This window comes from Suricata suricatta, chromosome 11, assembly GCF_006229205.1.
Source record: "Suricata suricatta isolate VVHF042 chromosome 11, meerkat_22Aug2017_6uvM2_HiC, whole genome shotgun sequence".
Lineage (NCBI taxonomy): Eukaryota > Metazoa > Chordata > Mammalia > Carnivora > Herpestidae > Suricata > Suricata suricatta.
Window position 1 is genome coordinate 16,460,866 of NC_043710.1, and position 15,265 is coordinate 16,476,130.

Here is a 15,265-nt window from a genome sequence, read left to right on the forward strand (position 1 = left end):
TGTAAATCAGAGGCTCCCTGGCAGCTGGCTTCACATGGTGCCTCATGCAGCCAGGATTTGCTCATCAGAAGCAATAGTGATGACTTTGTTTTTGGAGGTCTCTGCTATTGACCTCTCTAGCCATTTGCCTCTTCCCTAATGGAAAGTCCTCTCCTGTCACCTGTGCCCTGCAGTGCCCTGCTGTTCTCAGACATTGCCCACAAAAATAGCTGAATATTCCAAAAGGGAAGGAGCTGCTTCTTTTTAAAGGGGTGGTTTGAAGATCACACCAAGTCCGCAGCCCTGTGGGCCTTTGGGAGTAGCCAAGAGGTACAGAGCAGGGAACAAAGGGTCCTTGTGTCTGGCTTGTGGCCCTTTCCCTCTGAAGATGCGGGTGTGCCCTCAGGTGAAGCCCAGTCCCCAGAATCTTCCTGACCCTTGAAAGACAGATAAGGGGCTCAGGCCTAGGCCTGTTTCCTTTCACCTGCAGTAGCATGGCCTCCTGACACAGTCCCTTCTCATCTGAGGCCTGGCAGGTGCCCATCCTGGCTAATTCTGTTTAGGAAGGAAGCACCTTACCTAGTCTTTTCCTTGGCTTATCCTTTTGACCCACTGGGTTTGATTTCTCTGTTCTTTTTTTTTTTTTTTTAATGTTTATTTTTGAGAAAAAGAGAGATTGAGAGACAAGAGTGTGAGCAGAGGAGGGGCAGAGAGAGAGGGAGACACAGAATCCAAAACAGGCTCCAGGCTGAGCTGTCAGCACAGAGCCTGATGCAGGGCTCAAACCCATGAACCGTAAGATCATGACCTGAGCCAAAGTCAGACACTTAACCAACTGAGCCACCCAGGTGCCTGTGATTTCTCTGCTTTTTTTTGGAAAAAGTTCTGCTATTAAAGGAAGATGGCCTAGATGGCCTACGCCTCTCAGTTGGAAAGCTAGCTTTCGTTGGAGCTTATCTTAGCTTGGGCATCCAAAGCCGAGCACCACAGACTGGAGGGCTTAATCAATAGAAATTTATTTCCTCACAGTTCTGAAGGCTGAACTCTCAGATTCAGGGGCCAACACGGCTGGGTTCTTATAAGGGCTGTCTTCTCACTGTGTCCTCACACAGTGGTGGGGAGTGAGAGTGTGCACGAGATCTCTTTCTTACTCTTGTTCTTTTTTGTTTTATTTTGTTTTTTTGTTTTAGATTTTAAGTAATCTCTACACACAGTGTGAGTCTTGAACTTTACAGCCCTAAGATCAAGAGTCACATGCTCCACTGACCGAGCCAGCCAGGAGCCCCATTTTCTTACTTTCTTATAAAGCCACAGCCCTGTTGGATTAGAGTCCTACCTGCATGACCTCATTTAACCTTAATTGCCTCCTAAAGACTCCATGTCCAGCTGCGGTCACACTGGGGGACCGATAGGGCTCTGATACATTCAGTCCACGGCAGCACTCTTCAAACACCGTGCACATGCCCTGTCTCATTTAGGAGCGGAGCTGGCTGTTTTGAGTATCTCTTACAGTCTCCACAGGGATGCCAGAATTCTTTTTTTTTTTTTTTTTTTTTTTTTTAATTTTCAAGTGAGCTCTTTGCCCAGTGTGGGGCTTGAACTCCCGATCCCGAGGTCCAAGAGTCTTATGCTCTTCCCACTGGACCAGCTGGGCACCCCAGGGACACCAAAGTTCTGATGGGCTCAGACACCTCTTCCTCATCTCCTACCCACACCTTCAGCACAGCACCCCACCCTCAACCACAGTGTCTGCTAGGTAACACCTCTTCCTGGAAAGAATTTTTAAAAGCAAAGTAGTCTGTGTAACAGGATTGCCACCTGGGATAGCAAGTCATCATAGAAACATCAGAAGCCACTGCTTCCCTTCTGGCAGCAGTGTCAGATGACACCAGAGAAACTGCCTGATGGTCCATTACCAGGAGAGGAGGAAGCAGGAGAAGGTTGGCAACCTGGAGAACTGGACACATAGAAACTCCTCTCTGCTATCAGCAGTGCAGCCAGTGGCCAGTCGGGGGTCTCTCTTCTACCCCACTAGGAAGTTTGAGGGCACTCATAGTCATCTTCAGCTCTATGGCCACCTTTACCAACTGCTAGTCCAGCCTGTCCTGGCAAAGGAGGCTCTAGGTCTAGAGTAGATAGCCATGTGGTCTATTCTGGCCCAGTGGGAGCTTTTCCTTGCTTAGACTTCTGAGCTCCAGGCAAATTAAGAATGGTAAGATGCCCTGGTTTGCCTTCCTTCCTGCCCCACAGCAGCAGAGAAGACCCAGCGGCAGGAGCCTATGCTTTCTCTCTTTCAGATCACTAAGCCCACACTGGAGGCAGGGCTGTCTGTGGCACCCTGTCCCTCCAGGACCTCCCCAGCTTCTCATTTGTCATCTTAGCTCCTTTCTTTATGCCTGAAAAACACTCAGCCCACTGCCTGCGTATAGTGTGGCTATTTTTTAGCTATTTTATCTTAGGCCTGAGGAGGAGCTGGTGAGGCACTGCTTAGAGGAGGGAAGAGGCTGAGAGCCCACCGCTACAGGCATTTGGGCTGTTGGAGATTTGTCCGCACTGCTCCAGCACTGAGCATCTCCTGGTGGAAATCTCCAGTCCTGGTCTCAGCTCAGCCCCCGGGAGAGACGAAGGAGGACTGCCAGGCCACAGGCCACAGAGCCCAGGAGGTGTAAGGAGTTCTGGCCATTCTGTATCTAATGCTCTCCACCTTTTCTCCTCCACCCTTCCCAACTCCTTTCAGGGCCTTGAACTCTGGTGTTGAGTACTACTGGGACCAGCTAAACGAGACTGTCTTCACTGTGCACTCCAGCAGCAGGAGCAGTGAAAGGCCGGGGTGAGTTTGGGAGGCCTGTCCCTTCCTCCTGTTCCCACGGGGCTCTCCAGATGCCTCTCCTCAGCCAGAGCAGCTCCTCTTTGATCTGCTTCATACACTGAGCTTTTGCACACAGTTTCATTCAAGAAAAGTATTCTGTGGCAAAGGATGAGAACCTGCTCTGCTCTTAAGAGTCTTGACTAAGGACATGCTAGGACACCCTGTGGCCCTCTCCCATCCTGGCTGTGGTAGCTGGGCACACTGGGATGAGGGGAGAAGACAGCACGAGCGAGGGATGCTGTCTGCAAAAAGAGTGCTCGTAGCCCAGGGAGAATCTGTGGGCAGTACTGCAGGCGACCAGGGCCTCAGGGACCAAGTTGCCCAGAGCTAGCACCCAGGGACAGACCCTCCCCAGGGGCCAGTTAGAGTAGGAACCTGGTACTGATCTGTACTGATCCTCTTAATCAGTTTATTAATGAAAACTGAAACATTCTGAGAAAAATGTGCTAGGTCAGTAATGCACCCAAGGGCATCACTGCTTCCTAGAAAAATTACAGGACACAGCTCAAAGAATAGTCCCCAGAAGCAGCTAGAAATGGGTGGCTGGTGACTGTCATGGGAGTCCTGGGCCCCCTCTACTGCCAGCTCTATCCCAAGGGTCAGTGCCTGGCAAATGCCCAAGGATAAAGGGGTGCTAGCTTTTGACTTGGGCCTTATTCATAGGTCAGCTGGGCTGCCTACCTTCAAGGGTCTGTTGTCAGAAGGCCCTGAAGGAGGAGCTCAGAAGGGCCTCATAAGAACCGCAGTGCTTTTCCTCCAAAGTGGAGATCCAGTGGAAAATCCAGGAATTTAAACTGGAGTCTTGTCAGCATCTACTTAGAAGAAAGGAAGGAATGAAAAGCTGAGAGAGGAAAGGTCTCTTCTGCTACTCACGCTTTGTCCCACGGATCTCAGCTGGTGGCTTCCTAAACGTGAATAACAGTCTTAAGATGTGCCATCTCTGCCTCCCCAGAAAGACCCTCCTTGTTTAAGGGAGTGACTGTGCTAACTGGCTTTGCAAAACTGGATGGTTCTGCAGCTTCCTTTCATTGTCCCAGAGCGTCCTGGATCTGGAGAAGAAAGGACACAGATGAGTTAACTACTTTTGGAAGGTAGCTGCAGGAGCACAGGGCTTCTCTTATTAGCCCGTGGGCTTTGGTCCAGGGGACTGTGCCCTGCGGACTGGTGTGGAACAAGTGGAACTCTGTGAGGCGTACTCCCCCAAGCCTTGCCTGACTTCAGTCTGCCCTTCCTTCCTAGAACCAGCAGAGCCACGTGGAGGACTGACAGAGACATGGGTCTGATGAATGCAATTGGGCTGCAGCCCCGGAACCCCACCACCTCAGTGACATCTCAGGGCACCCAGACTCTGGCCCTTCAGCTGCAGAATGCTGAAACACAGACGGAGAGGGAGATACAAGAGCCAGGGACAGCAGCTTTGGGTCCTGGTGAAGGTAAGAGTCACGTAACACCAGAGGGGAAATGGGACTGGGAATGGGCATTTGGGAACTTCATCACCCCTCCTGGTCCCTCCACAGAGACAGTGGTGCTGAGAAGGGGCCCTCCCCTCTCAGGATGACTACCCTCTTACCTGCTTGGGGCATGTTCCCCTGGTGGCGTTAGGACCCTCCCCAGGCAGAACAGCATTTCCCTGATCTGGGTCACTGTTTCCACCAAACTGAGCCGCTCTTCCAGCTTTTCTCAGCTCCCACCAAGTACCCTGACCGCCTCCTTCTCTCCAGCGTGGAGGACCCACGTTGTTCTCCCAGAGAGAGCACACCGGAAGTAGACTGGAAAGACGGCAAGAGACCCAATGGTGCGAGCTCTTGTCCAGGGACGAGCACATCAGGCCTTGGGCTCCCGGGGCCAGCCCGCAGGAGAGCTTGTCAGGCTGCCATTACGCCCTGGGCTCCTTGCCACTGTGGCTTAGCCGGCGTTCAGCGGCCCCTTCCTTCACCTGCCTCAGGTGTGGTGTGGCAGCCCTGGCTCTGTGCTGGCCTCACACTTCTGAGAACCAATTAGCACTTCCCAGCAGTAGAGCTCGAGCCACTTTGGAGTCTGTCGACAGCTGTGCTAAGCAGGCTGTTCTCACTCAGTCACTCTCCTTACCCCCACCTCAGCCCCCTTGCCGGTTGGAGCTCCAAACAAGGCAGCAGCCTCCAGCCAGACACATATGCTTTAGGTCTGTATTGAGCCATTTGCTCAAAAAAAAAAAAAAAAGTCCACAGACTTGGCGTGCATGAGGCAGTGTAACAAACTCACCTGTGTCTCCCCCAGGGAACAGCCTTCCACACTGTAGTCCTCACACAGGGCACTGTCCCTCTCACTGTCATCAACTGAAATATTTTGTTTGTGTTTTGTTTTTTAATTTTCATTTAATTTCTAGTTCGTGAACGGAAATTTTTAAAAGTTGAATCCTTTTTTAGTCTGTGGCTCAGGCCACCTCCCCAGCTGAGGCCTCTGACTCTTTGTTGGGTTCTGGCCAGTTCCGGAGGCCAGACCTCATTCCCTTCCTGTCCGGTCCCCTCCCCACCCCCCGCAAAGGCGAGCAGGCGGTGGAGATTGGACCGTTCAGAGGCCAGAGCGCTCTGGAGCAGGAGTAGCAGTCTGGCGCTCAAGTGCAGGCAGAGTGGGCTGGGATAGCTCTCTGCGTCTGTCAGGGGCCCGGTGACCTTTGCCTAGAGCTCTGGAGCCCAGCCCTTCTCAGCATCCTGGTCCCTTTCAGAAGCCCCTCACCTAGACAGAAGTAAGGAAGAGGTGTGGGTTGCGGTTGTGTCACTGGCCAGCCTCATTTCTCATAGGACCAGGAGCTGAGTTCTGAGGTGCTTACCCCACGGCACCACCTACTACTCCTGCCGCTCTGGTAGCCAGGCAAGGGACCAGGAAGCAAGAGTCTCCTTGGGTGCAGATGTGCTCCTTGGCCCGCCATCCCCATCCAGCAGTCAGGCATGGCAGCTCGGCACACCCCCTCCTCCACCCCTGCCTCGTTTCTTGCCATGTTGGCAAACTGGCAGCCACATCTGCAGGAACATGTAGGAGAAACCCTTAGTCAAGTTAGCTAACCCTTCTTCTGGGCGTAGCTAGGAGGTGGGGCCAGCAGGGACACACCCCTACATACTAGAGGCCTAGCTGGATTAACGGGGGGACAGCTCTGCCTGAGTAATTCACGTTCTGCCACCCCTTTAGCCCTTCCCCATCAGTCAGCACCAGAAGGTTCCCAGGCTACTACTCATTTTCTTGCTCTATAAAAATTTTATTAAAATCCATTCCGTGCTTTCTAGGACTTCTAGGAAGAGCCCTCCCCAGGGAGAATTTGCAAGTGTCAGCTTTTTAGCTTGTCCACCTTTAAAGCTTCCCTACCCTGTCACTCAGAGAGGGAGGGGAGCGTTCCCTGGGCTCACTGGTTGCTCCCCTCACTGAAACAGTGTGTGGCATACAGTAGGTGCTCGAGGAAGTGTGTGGAATGAATGGGCTGAGCGAAGCAAGGGCTCGCCCCTGAGCGTGGCCGCGCTGCACTCTTCTGTCTCTGACGTGTGGCGCAGGCTTGCCCGTGCCTCCTCCTGGTCTGGTGAGGATGAGAGTCATAAGCCGCCCTCGGCCGGAGGAAAGTGACTGTGGGAAGGGAGGGGCTTGACAGCCAGCGGGTTCCCCGACTGCAGGAAGGGCAGCTCCTCTTCCCGCTTAGCCTGGCTCCCCTCTTCTGGTCAGTGAAAGCCTCAGAATTCAGTGCAGTTACAGGGCATTTATGGGAACTTGCTGATTCCATCCTGGCGTCCACATCCAGAAGGTACTTTAGAACTTGCCAAGGAAAAAAATGTCCTGTCAACACTAACTCAATTTCCCATTTTTCAAAGACAAAAAGAAATGCTTTCGCTAGGGAAGGAGACAGCAGAATTAACCTCTGTGGCCACCACTGCTCCTTGAGCTAATAGCTTGGATCCCTGGTCATGGCTGCCTTTTCTCTCGGCCCCTGTGTGTTTTCTTCCTGGAGAATGTGCCAGCTGCTTCCAGTGGCTGCTTGGCTTGGGGTTCCTGAGAGCAAAGCACAGCTCACAGCTGTGTGCACCACCATGAGGAAGTCGTCCATGGGCTCAGTGTAACTTCTTCCATCCAGTCTCTTTTGAGCACAAACTTTGTGGTTGATGCTGTGTTGAATCCAAAGGTGTTGCCGTGAGAATCCGATTCAGAGATGAAGGCATAGTCTCTTCCTTCAAAAAGCAAGTCCAGGGGCACCTAGGTGCCTCAGTCTGTTGAGCATCCAACTTCAGCTCAGGTCACAGTCTCATGGTTCAGGGGTTTGAGTCCCACATCAGGCTCTGTGCTGACAGCTTGGATTCTGTCTGTCTGTCTCTCTCTCCTTTAAAATAAATAAACTTAAATAAAATCCAGAAAGGAAGCAGACATATAAGTACTTCTTGGGGCGCCTGGGTGGTTCAGTCGGTTAAGTGTCTGACATCAGCTCAGGTCATGATCTCATAGTCCGTGGGGTTTGAGCCCCACATCTGAGCTGACAGCTCAGAGCCTGGAGCCTGCTTCAGATTCTGTGTCTCCCTCTCTCTCTGCCCCTCCCCCACTCACTTTCTGTCTCTGTCTTTCAAAATAAAAATAAAGACATAACAAATAAATAAATAAGTACTTCTTCCATAGCAGCAGGGCGACATGTGACTGGGTTTCAGAAACTGCCTAAGTCTGAAGAACCTATAAGCAGCCTGGGAGCCCTTTTACTCAGCCACACACTTACATGATGAATAGACAGCAGGTGCAAAGTCGTGCATTAGACACTGGACCCAAAGATGAATAAAACTTACTCTGAGACCTTCAGGGACTTGGAGCCCAGAAGGGAGATGCCACAGCCACTGATAACTCACACACAGGCCCGGGGCACTGCGAGGGCTCAGGGAAGGAGCTGCCACTTGCAACGGGCGTCCACAGAAGGCCAGGTGAGAGTGGTGGTGTGGTATTTACACTGACCTTGATTTCCACAGGGTGTCCCTGGTGTGTGTGCCGGGGGGATAGGAAGGCACACAGCAGTGCCTAGTTGGGTTTGGTGTGGTCATTGGTGTGGGAAGAGGGGTGGCCCAGGAAGTGGCTAGGACCTGACTAGAAGGCCCTTAAATGTAATGCTAAGGCGTCTTGACAATTTTGAGAGCTCTTGGAGTCACTGGGTTTTAAACAGATTATGGACTTAACCAGAACTCCATGAATCTGAGAGTAATTAGAATAGTAATAGCAGTGTGGAGGCTGGGTGGAAGGGGAGAGATAAGCAAGAAGATCAGCCAAGGAATACAGCCACAATCCTGGTGAGAAGTGGCCAAGACCAGCACCATGGGTGCAGTGGGAAAGGTCAGGCAGACCTCCTTGAGGGCCTGGCTGTGGCACCTCCCTTAGGGGACCCAGACAGCCCTGTCCTGCCCCTGGAAGTGAGCTACATGAAAAGAACTGATAGTTCACCAGGCACAGAGCCCAGCACAATGAGTTCCAGTGCCAGCGGGCCTTGGGCCAGCCCACTGCACATCCCAGACCTAGCTGGGGAGGTCCTCAGTGCACAGAGTTCTTGGAAAGCAGTAGGGGTGGCAGTGAGCACAAGGAGGTCCCTGGGGGGCCTCTCCAGGCAGCCCTTTTGGCTCATGGGGTAGTCGCTGCTGGCACTGAGGCCCTAGGTTGACCTTTCCTCTTACCCTCTGTCCCCCTATTGGAAGGCTTCTCCCCCTGAGAGAAGTGCTGAAAACCTTTCAGATCCTTTTCTGCTGCCCTGGGAGTTGGCACTGAGCTGGCTGAGGGGGAAGCTTGGAAGGGCAGCCACCTTGAGAGCTGGGGGGTGGATGGGTAGAGTGGACCAGGAAAGAAGCAAGCCACACATAAGTGAAAACCCAGGCGGAGTCCCCACTGCTTAGTGTCAACGAGAACAGTCTGACTAAGACCCATAGCATGAGGCTGCCAAGCACTAACAAGGAGGGAAAGATCTAATGGGGCTTTAGACACCATGAAGCTGTGAAACTGGCTGGAAATGCAGCTCTAACAAGGAAAGCAGAGAAAAGGGACTGGACAGGGAGGGAGCAAAAAAAGTCTTCCAAAAATAGCTGTTGACAATAAGTACCCAAAAAAGAAAAACCCTCACCATCAGCGCCCCCAAATCTGCAAAATCCCAAAATGGCCAGCAAGTAGCCAGAGGAAATAAATTGATAGTTCAGTAGTGCCAGCCCTAGCAGCCCAGGAGCCTTGATTGTAGTTGCCCACAGGCTCAGATCGGCCCACTGAGGGCTCAGCACAGGCAGAGGGAAGGGCCTCAGGACAAAGCCCTCCTCACAGACCCCAGGTTAGTCACTAAGCCTCCACTGCCTGAGTGCCCACTGTGTGCCGCTGTCTCATTTCCTCTGCCCAGCACTGTGTAAGCTGGTAGTTTTCATCCCTTTTAGAAAAGTCTGGAAACTGAGGGAGGTGGATGTTAAGCAACTTGTTCAAGGTCACACAGCTAGTGAGTGCTGGGCAGATTTGAGCCTAAGCCGCCTCTGCTCCCACACAAGGGAATGCCCAGACCTTTGGGAAGGAAGAGAACCTTTTCTCCCTCCCTGGAGATGCCGGCTGAAGCCTCAGGTCTGGGCAATTCGCTGCCTCCAGGGGAAGATGATGGTATCAGGCAGCCAACCCAGCCCAAGGAGAACAGTAAATGGGAAACAGCTTGGGAAAGCTGGTGGGGAAAGGGGGGAGAGAGGAGACAGAATATCTTCTAGGGAATAGTTAAAAGTCCAATCTTCCTTGTGGCTTTTAGGAAGTAAACAAAACACAGAAAAGCAGCACAGCTTTGAAATGAAGCAGAGCAGACTATTTTGCTTGTGGGCCATACCCTGTAGGTCACCCTCTCTTTCCACAAACCAGGCAACATGCCCTGTCCCGGGGCTGGGTCTCCAGGGTTGCCCTGTGCACCGGCAGGGTCTTCTGGTCCAGCTCTGCCCCTTAACTGGCTGAGTGGCCTTGGCCACCTCATGCCATCCTAATTCTCAGTTTCCCCACTGGTAAAACAGAAATGGAAATGATGATCATTTGGGGAGTCTTGTCTAGCTTTCAAGTCTCTGACTGATTCTCAGAAGGAGGGAGTTGGAGTCTTCTCATTTTTGCTTTTGGCAGAGAATCCCCCAGCTCCTACTCACAGTGGCCTGCCTGCCTCAGAGGCCCCCGGCCAGCCCCCAATTCCCTCGGTCTTGTGCTTTGTACCTTCCAGGTGAGGGCTCGGAGTCCGGTGCAAGCGGGGAAGACGCCCTCAGCAGGATCCAGCGGCTGATGGCAGAAGGGGGCATGACAGCCGTGGTGCAACGAGAGCAGAGCACCACCATGGCCTCCATGGGCGGCTTCGGCAACAGCATCATCGTCAGCCACCGCATCCACCGCGGCTCCCAGACCGGCACGGAGCCCGCGGCCGCCCGCGCCGCCTCGCCCCGGCCCTCCGCCTCTCGGGGACTGCTCCCAGAGCCTGGGCAGCTGGCAGAGCGGGGCCTGAGCCCCCGGACAGCCTGCTGGGATCAGCCTGGTGTCCCTGGGCGGGAGCTGCCCCAGCCCACCCTGCCCTCTTCCTCCCCTGCCGCGGCTCCCGTCCCCCTCCCCAGCACTGAAGGACCAGCCCTGCACTGCGACCTGACCAATAACAACCACCTTGCCGATGGTGGTGGCGGCAGCAGGGGGGAAGCTACAGGCCCCAGCAGGGAGCCACGGAACAGGTAGAGACACATGTGTGCACTGGTGCTTCCCCTCAAACCGCTGAGCAGAAACCGGACCTCACAGCTGACTGGGAACTGTACACGCGGAGGAGCTGCAGGCTGCATCAGGGAACAGGAGCCAGAGGGTGGGGGGTCGAGAGCAAGGCCGAGTCAGTGGGCATGAGGCAGTTGAATAGGCAAGGCCTGCCTCGGGGGACTAGAACCTTCCAGGATCTGGAGCCCAGGGGAGCCATGCTGCTGTACTACGTGTGAATGGAGGAGGAAGTGGCTGTCCCTGCCATGAACCCCCCTTTCTCCTAGAAACATGGCTTACAAGACTTGCCTCTGGACAGAGAGCTTCAGAAGGGTGAACCGTCTTCCAGATCTGGGCCGAACGGTCCTGGACAGTGGCCAAAGGGGCAGCTTTGCCCTGTCTGCCTGTTGCATGGGCAGAGCCACTAGGAGCCCAAGAGCAGGAGGAGCAGCCTGGCCCCCAGGAACCACCTCCATCTCTGAGCCTTCCAGAGCTTCAGCCTCTCTTTGTCATCTTATCCCCTAGAGACCACAGTCAGGGACAGGCCAGGCTCCCAGATTCCTGAGGACAGGGACTTCCTGCACTTACTGATGGTAGACAACCATGGAGTGAAGAGGGGGCAGCCTGCTTACCTGGTAAGAGTCAAGGGATGGTGGGCAGGTCCTCACTCAGGAGTGGGGGGTGTAGGCTGGCCAGCCCCCAGTGCTTATCCACCAGGCTTCTCTCCCCCGGCCCTCAGGCCCTCAGAGCAGCACCTGTGGGTGGCAGTATTAGCTGAGCCTAGGCCAAAGCCAGCCTAAGGCTGGGGGAGGGGATGAGACTCCAGGTCAGAATGTGAGGTCTTGGTCTGTGATTTAAGGTGTTGCATGTGGAATCTTGAACTGTACGTGTAGTTTCTAGTGGAGAAATCAAGGCTCTGATTATTTTGTTTTTAGTATGAAAATGTGATTTCTTTTCTGTTTGTAACTCATCATAGAAACATTGTGGTGGGAGGAGAGGGGATAGTCTGACTGCTAATGAGGGAAACACCAAAGATCTACATCATTAAAATGATGACATGCCCCTCACCAGGCTCCTCTCTGTTTGTTTCCATGGAGGATGGGGAGGGGGGCGATTGGAGGGGGGCGGTCATTGAACCAGGCTGCACTCAGGTTCTCTCAGGCTCTGTTTCTGGGGCTGCTCTCCCATGGGGGGAGCCCTCCCTATCTGTTGCCTCAGCAGAAGCTAGCTTCATACTATGTCTCTGTGTACCACCACCTCCTGCTTCCCCCCTGCCTAGGGTTAGGGCAGCCTTAACAGTGACAGGTGAGTATGTAGGAATGACTGACGGCCACTCATCTTGATTGCTTCCTGCCCAGGACTTCGGGCCTAGAATGAAGAGGTAACTGGCCAAAAACCTGGGTCTCCTCTAGTCTCCGGAAACCACCCATAACGGGTGTCTGAGCTGCCCAGGCAGCGAGCTTGGTCTTGTCTACACGCATCCCTCAGAGATGCCATTTGCTGGCTGCTCAGTTTCCCTTTTGCTTTGTATTCTTAGGACAGTGGCTGAGGGGCCTACGCTAGACATGAGCCTTGGCCACTTTGAGTTTCAAGCCAGTTAGAAAGTGGGAGAAGGACATTTGCCCCGCTCTTACAGAAGTGTACAGGAAAAACAGCCACCCCAGGGATTTTGCCAGCAACAGCTATTTCTTGACTGCCTCTCATGGCCTGACTCTGTCCCAGATGCTCTGGGGCATGTAGAATTACAGATTCTGTCCCAACGGGGACAAAACCAAAAGATCAAATGACTGAGCAAGTAATACAAACTGTGAAAGTGTGAAGAGTTATTACATAGTCACAAACACTGGAATTCTCTAGAAAATTCTAAGAGTGGACTCTGGACTAAAAGACACATCACCTAGCTGTGTGACCTTGGGCAAGCCACTTGCCTTTTCTCTGCTTCACTTTCCTCCCCTGTAGGAGATAGGGCTTGTATTACATAACCTCTTTAAGTTACTTGCAGCTCTATAATTTTGAGTCCTTTGAGGTCAGAGAGCACTGGAGTGGTTCGGACCAGGCTTCCTTGAAGAGGTGGGGTATGAGCTACTCCCTGAAGGGTGGAGGAAGGGCACCCCACTGCAATCCCTGCATTCCACCCATGTATCTCCCCCCCCGCCCCCAATCCCCACGAGAGGAAGAACTCCTTGTTCTGACTGTAGGGTCTGTGGATTTGTTTAGTGTAAACCATGTGCCCGGGATTCTTATCATGATTCTCATTACAAAGGCCCTCTGAGATGGGTACTGGTGTTACCCCCAGACCACACATCTAACTGGTGGAGCCAGGATTTAAACCCAGAGGGGAACCCTACTTTGTTATTTTGGAAAACGGGGTATGAAGAAGCCTTCTGGATGAGATAATCCAAATTTGGTCCTGCCTGCCTTGCCTCTGGCCGGTCTGGCCAAGGATGAACAGCTGTCTCTTGGAGGCTCCTGTTAACCTTTCTGTCTCCATGTCAACCCCTTTCCTTAAAAGCCCTTGCCTGGTGGATAGAATTCCCTACTAGCAGTAAAGCCTCGGGCCCGCTTCCCATTGTAACAAGGGGTGTTGGACCAGCAGGGCAGAGCTTGGCAGTCCCATCTAGAGATGAGGAATTAGCTTCAAGTTGTCTGTGGACCCAATTGGGCCCAAGGTCCCCAGACAAAATCAGGTCCCTTGGTAACCAGTTAACCTCTTCACAGTCCTACTGTGGGATTGGAGTTCTGGGATTGGACGGGTCAACCCACCCAGTGGTAAGGATTTCAGGGAAATGGAGCAGGCTTGCCTGATAGTTTCTGCAGAACTCAAGGCAATGGTTGGAGACGTGGTTTCTGTGACCTCCTGTCTTTGGCCTGGCTTGTTTCCCTTGTTTGACTTTTTAAGTATCTGGCCTCCCCAACCCCTCCATTACACACACACACACACACACACACACACACACACACACACCACTTGCACCTTCCTAGGAGCACCACCCTGTCCTGGACCCTAGAAGAAATAGGGCAAAGCGGAACAAGGGCAGGACGGTCATCTGATTGTCAGAGGAACCGAGCCTGTTTCCTCATCTGTGAAGTGGGGGCAAGAACAGTAGCTTCTTTTGACATTGGTTATGAGGCTCACGGGAGACGAGATCATTCATGTAAAGGACGGTGGCTTCTCACTCTTACCTAGACAGCCAACTCCAGCTGCCCTGGGGAGCACTGGTCCGGACCTTCACCTCCTCATTCAGCATGGAGAACACACCAGAAGCCCCGCAGCGCTGGCTCTTGTCCCAGTTCCCACCCCTTCCCTGGCAGCTCCTGCCGCCTTCCCTCCACTGCCTTACCGCCTCCACAGTCCCCCTCACAGCCCCCCACCCTGTCCTCTGCTGGGGGCGGAGGGGGGCGGGCGGAGGGGCGGGACCTATGTTGTTTTTCCAGGAGAAGGAACCAGCGGTCTGAAGGCTAACCGGGAGTTGCGCTCAAATTGTTGGGGGGGGGGGTGGTGACAGGCCTCAGGGCCTAGGCGCTGGGAGACGAGTCCGACCCTGGCTGGCCGCAGGAAGGGCCGTCTCAGATGGAGGCGGAAACGCGGACGCCGGGTCGGGTGGAGCTCTCCGAGGTGCTGAAGCCACGAAGTCACCGACTCGGTCCCGCGGGCGCCTCAGCCGCGGACTCCCGGGCCCTCCCGCTCGGCGCAGGCAAGGCCCCGAGTCCCCAGGCTCCGGCCAGTGAGGTTCGCGGAGACCTTGAGACCGACAGCTCGTTCCGGGGGTCTCGTTCCGGGCTCCGCCCAGGTGACCTTGGGCAGTCAGCTTTCCCTCACAGGCATCAGTGAGCTCGCCCTCCTGGCCGCGGCTGTATGGGTTCGGGTCACATCCCAGGGCTGGAGGGAGGATGCGCACCTCTTCCCCGGCCTGGACTTAGGGAGCCGGGAGCCGGGCGGTGGGGGTGGGGAGCCAAACGGGGATTTGTGTGCGATGGGCGGGCTCCTCTCTTCCTGGCGGACTGTTGCTTGTCTTCTCTCCAGCTCCTTCCCAGGCCCCGACGGCGCCCCTCTCCTCTGGCTCCCCGGCGGCCAACATGCGGCCCTGAGACTGGAAACTGCCGGCCCTCGGCTCTCCGCCCCGACGGAACCGTGACGGCTGAGCCGACCCCACCCACCCGTAACCTCTTGTTAGGATCAAACACCCGCGCCTCCGAGGTCCCCCTGTGAACGGGGACCCAGAGGGAGTGAGGTCCCGGCTGAGCGCAAGACCACCTCCGGGTCCCGGGTGCTTGGTCAGAGCGGGGGCGAAGAGCGCAGCCAGACGGGGCCGCCAGCTCCTTCCCCAGCCCGCGAGGGGGCGCCGCGTCCCCATGACAACGCGGACACCCCACCCTCCCCCCCATCACTGCCTCCCAGGAGGGCAGAGCCCCCCTCTAAGCCGTACTGCTGACCGTGGGCGGTGCCCCCACAGTGCCCGAGCTGGGAGCTACCGGCCGGCTCCAGTGAGGGGCGCGAGTAGCTGGGGTCCCCGACGCCCCGGGTGGTGCCCCCCGCGCGTCGCAGTTGGGTGGCCGGTCCGGGGCGGGCGGCGCGGCCCCACCAGGATTGGCTGCTTCCCCGTGACATCACGCGGCTCGGGGAAAAGTGCGAGCGTGAGCGCGAGTCGAAGCCACAGCGCCGGGAGCTGCGGGCGGAGCAGGGGCCGCCCCTCGGTACCCCGTCCCCGCCCC

The 15,265-nt window shown here is 54.8% G+C and overlaps 2 protein-coding genes across 10 annotated transcripts in view; both read left to right on the plus strand.

The window, feature by feature from the left end:
• Window positions 1–11,619, plus strand: part of AMBRA1 (autophagy and beclin 1 regulator 1) — a 172,692-nt gene extending 161,073 nt beyond the window's left edge. For all 7 annotated transcript variants that reach the window (XM_029914974.1, XM_029914975.1, XM_029914978.1 and 4 more), the window contains 3 exons: window positions 2,717–2,809; window positions 4,088–4,281; window positions 10,047–11,619. In XM_029914974.1, the coding sequence (XP_029770834.1) occupies window positions 2,717–2,809; window positions 4,088–4,281; window positions 10,047–10,543 (784 nt within the window). In that variant the 3' untranslated portion in view covers window positions 10,544–11,619. The remainder of the gene's footprint in view (window positions 1–2,716; window positions 2,810–4,087; window positions 4,282–10,046) is intronic.
• A 2,418-nt stretch (window positions 11,620–14,037) lies between these two features.
• The window catches only part of CHRM4 (cholinergic receptor muscarinic 4), an 8,972-nt gene continuing 7,744 nt past the window's right edge, over window positions 14,038–15,265 (plus strand). The window contains exon 1 of one of the 3 annotated variants that reach the window (XM_029957715.1): window positions 14,038–14,343. In XM_029957715.1, coding sequence (XP_029813575.1) covers window positions 14,124–14,343 — 220 coding nt within the window. In that variant the 5' untranslated portion in view covers window positions 14,038–14,123. Of the gene's footprint in view, window positions 14,381–15,265 lie in introns of all 3 variants that reach the window. The other 2 variants (XM_029957716.1, XM_029957718.1) reach the window with 2 other exon arrangements.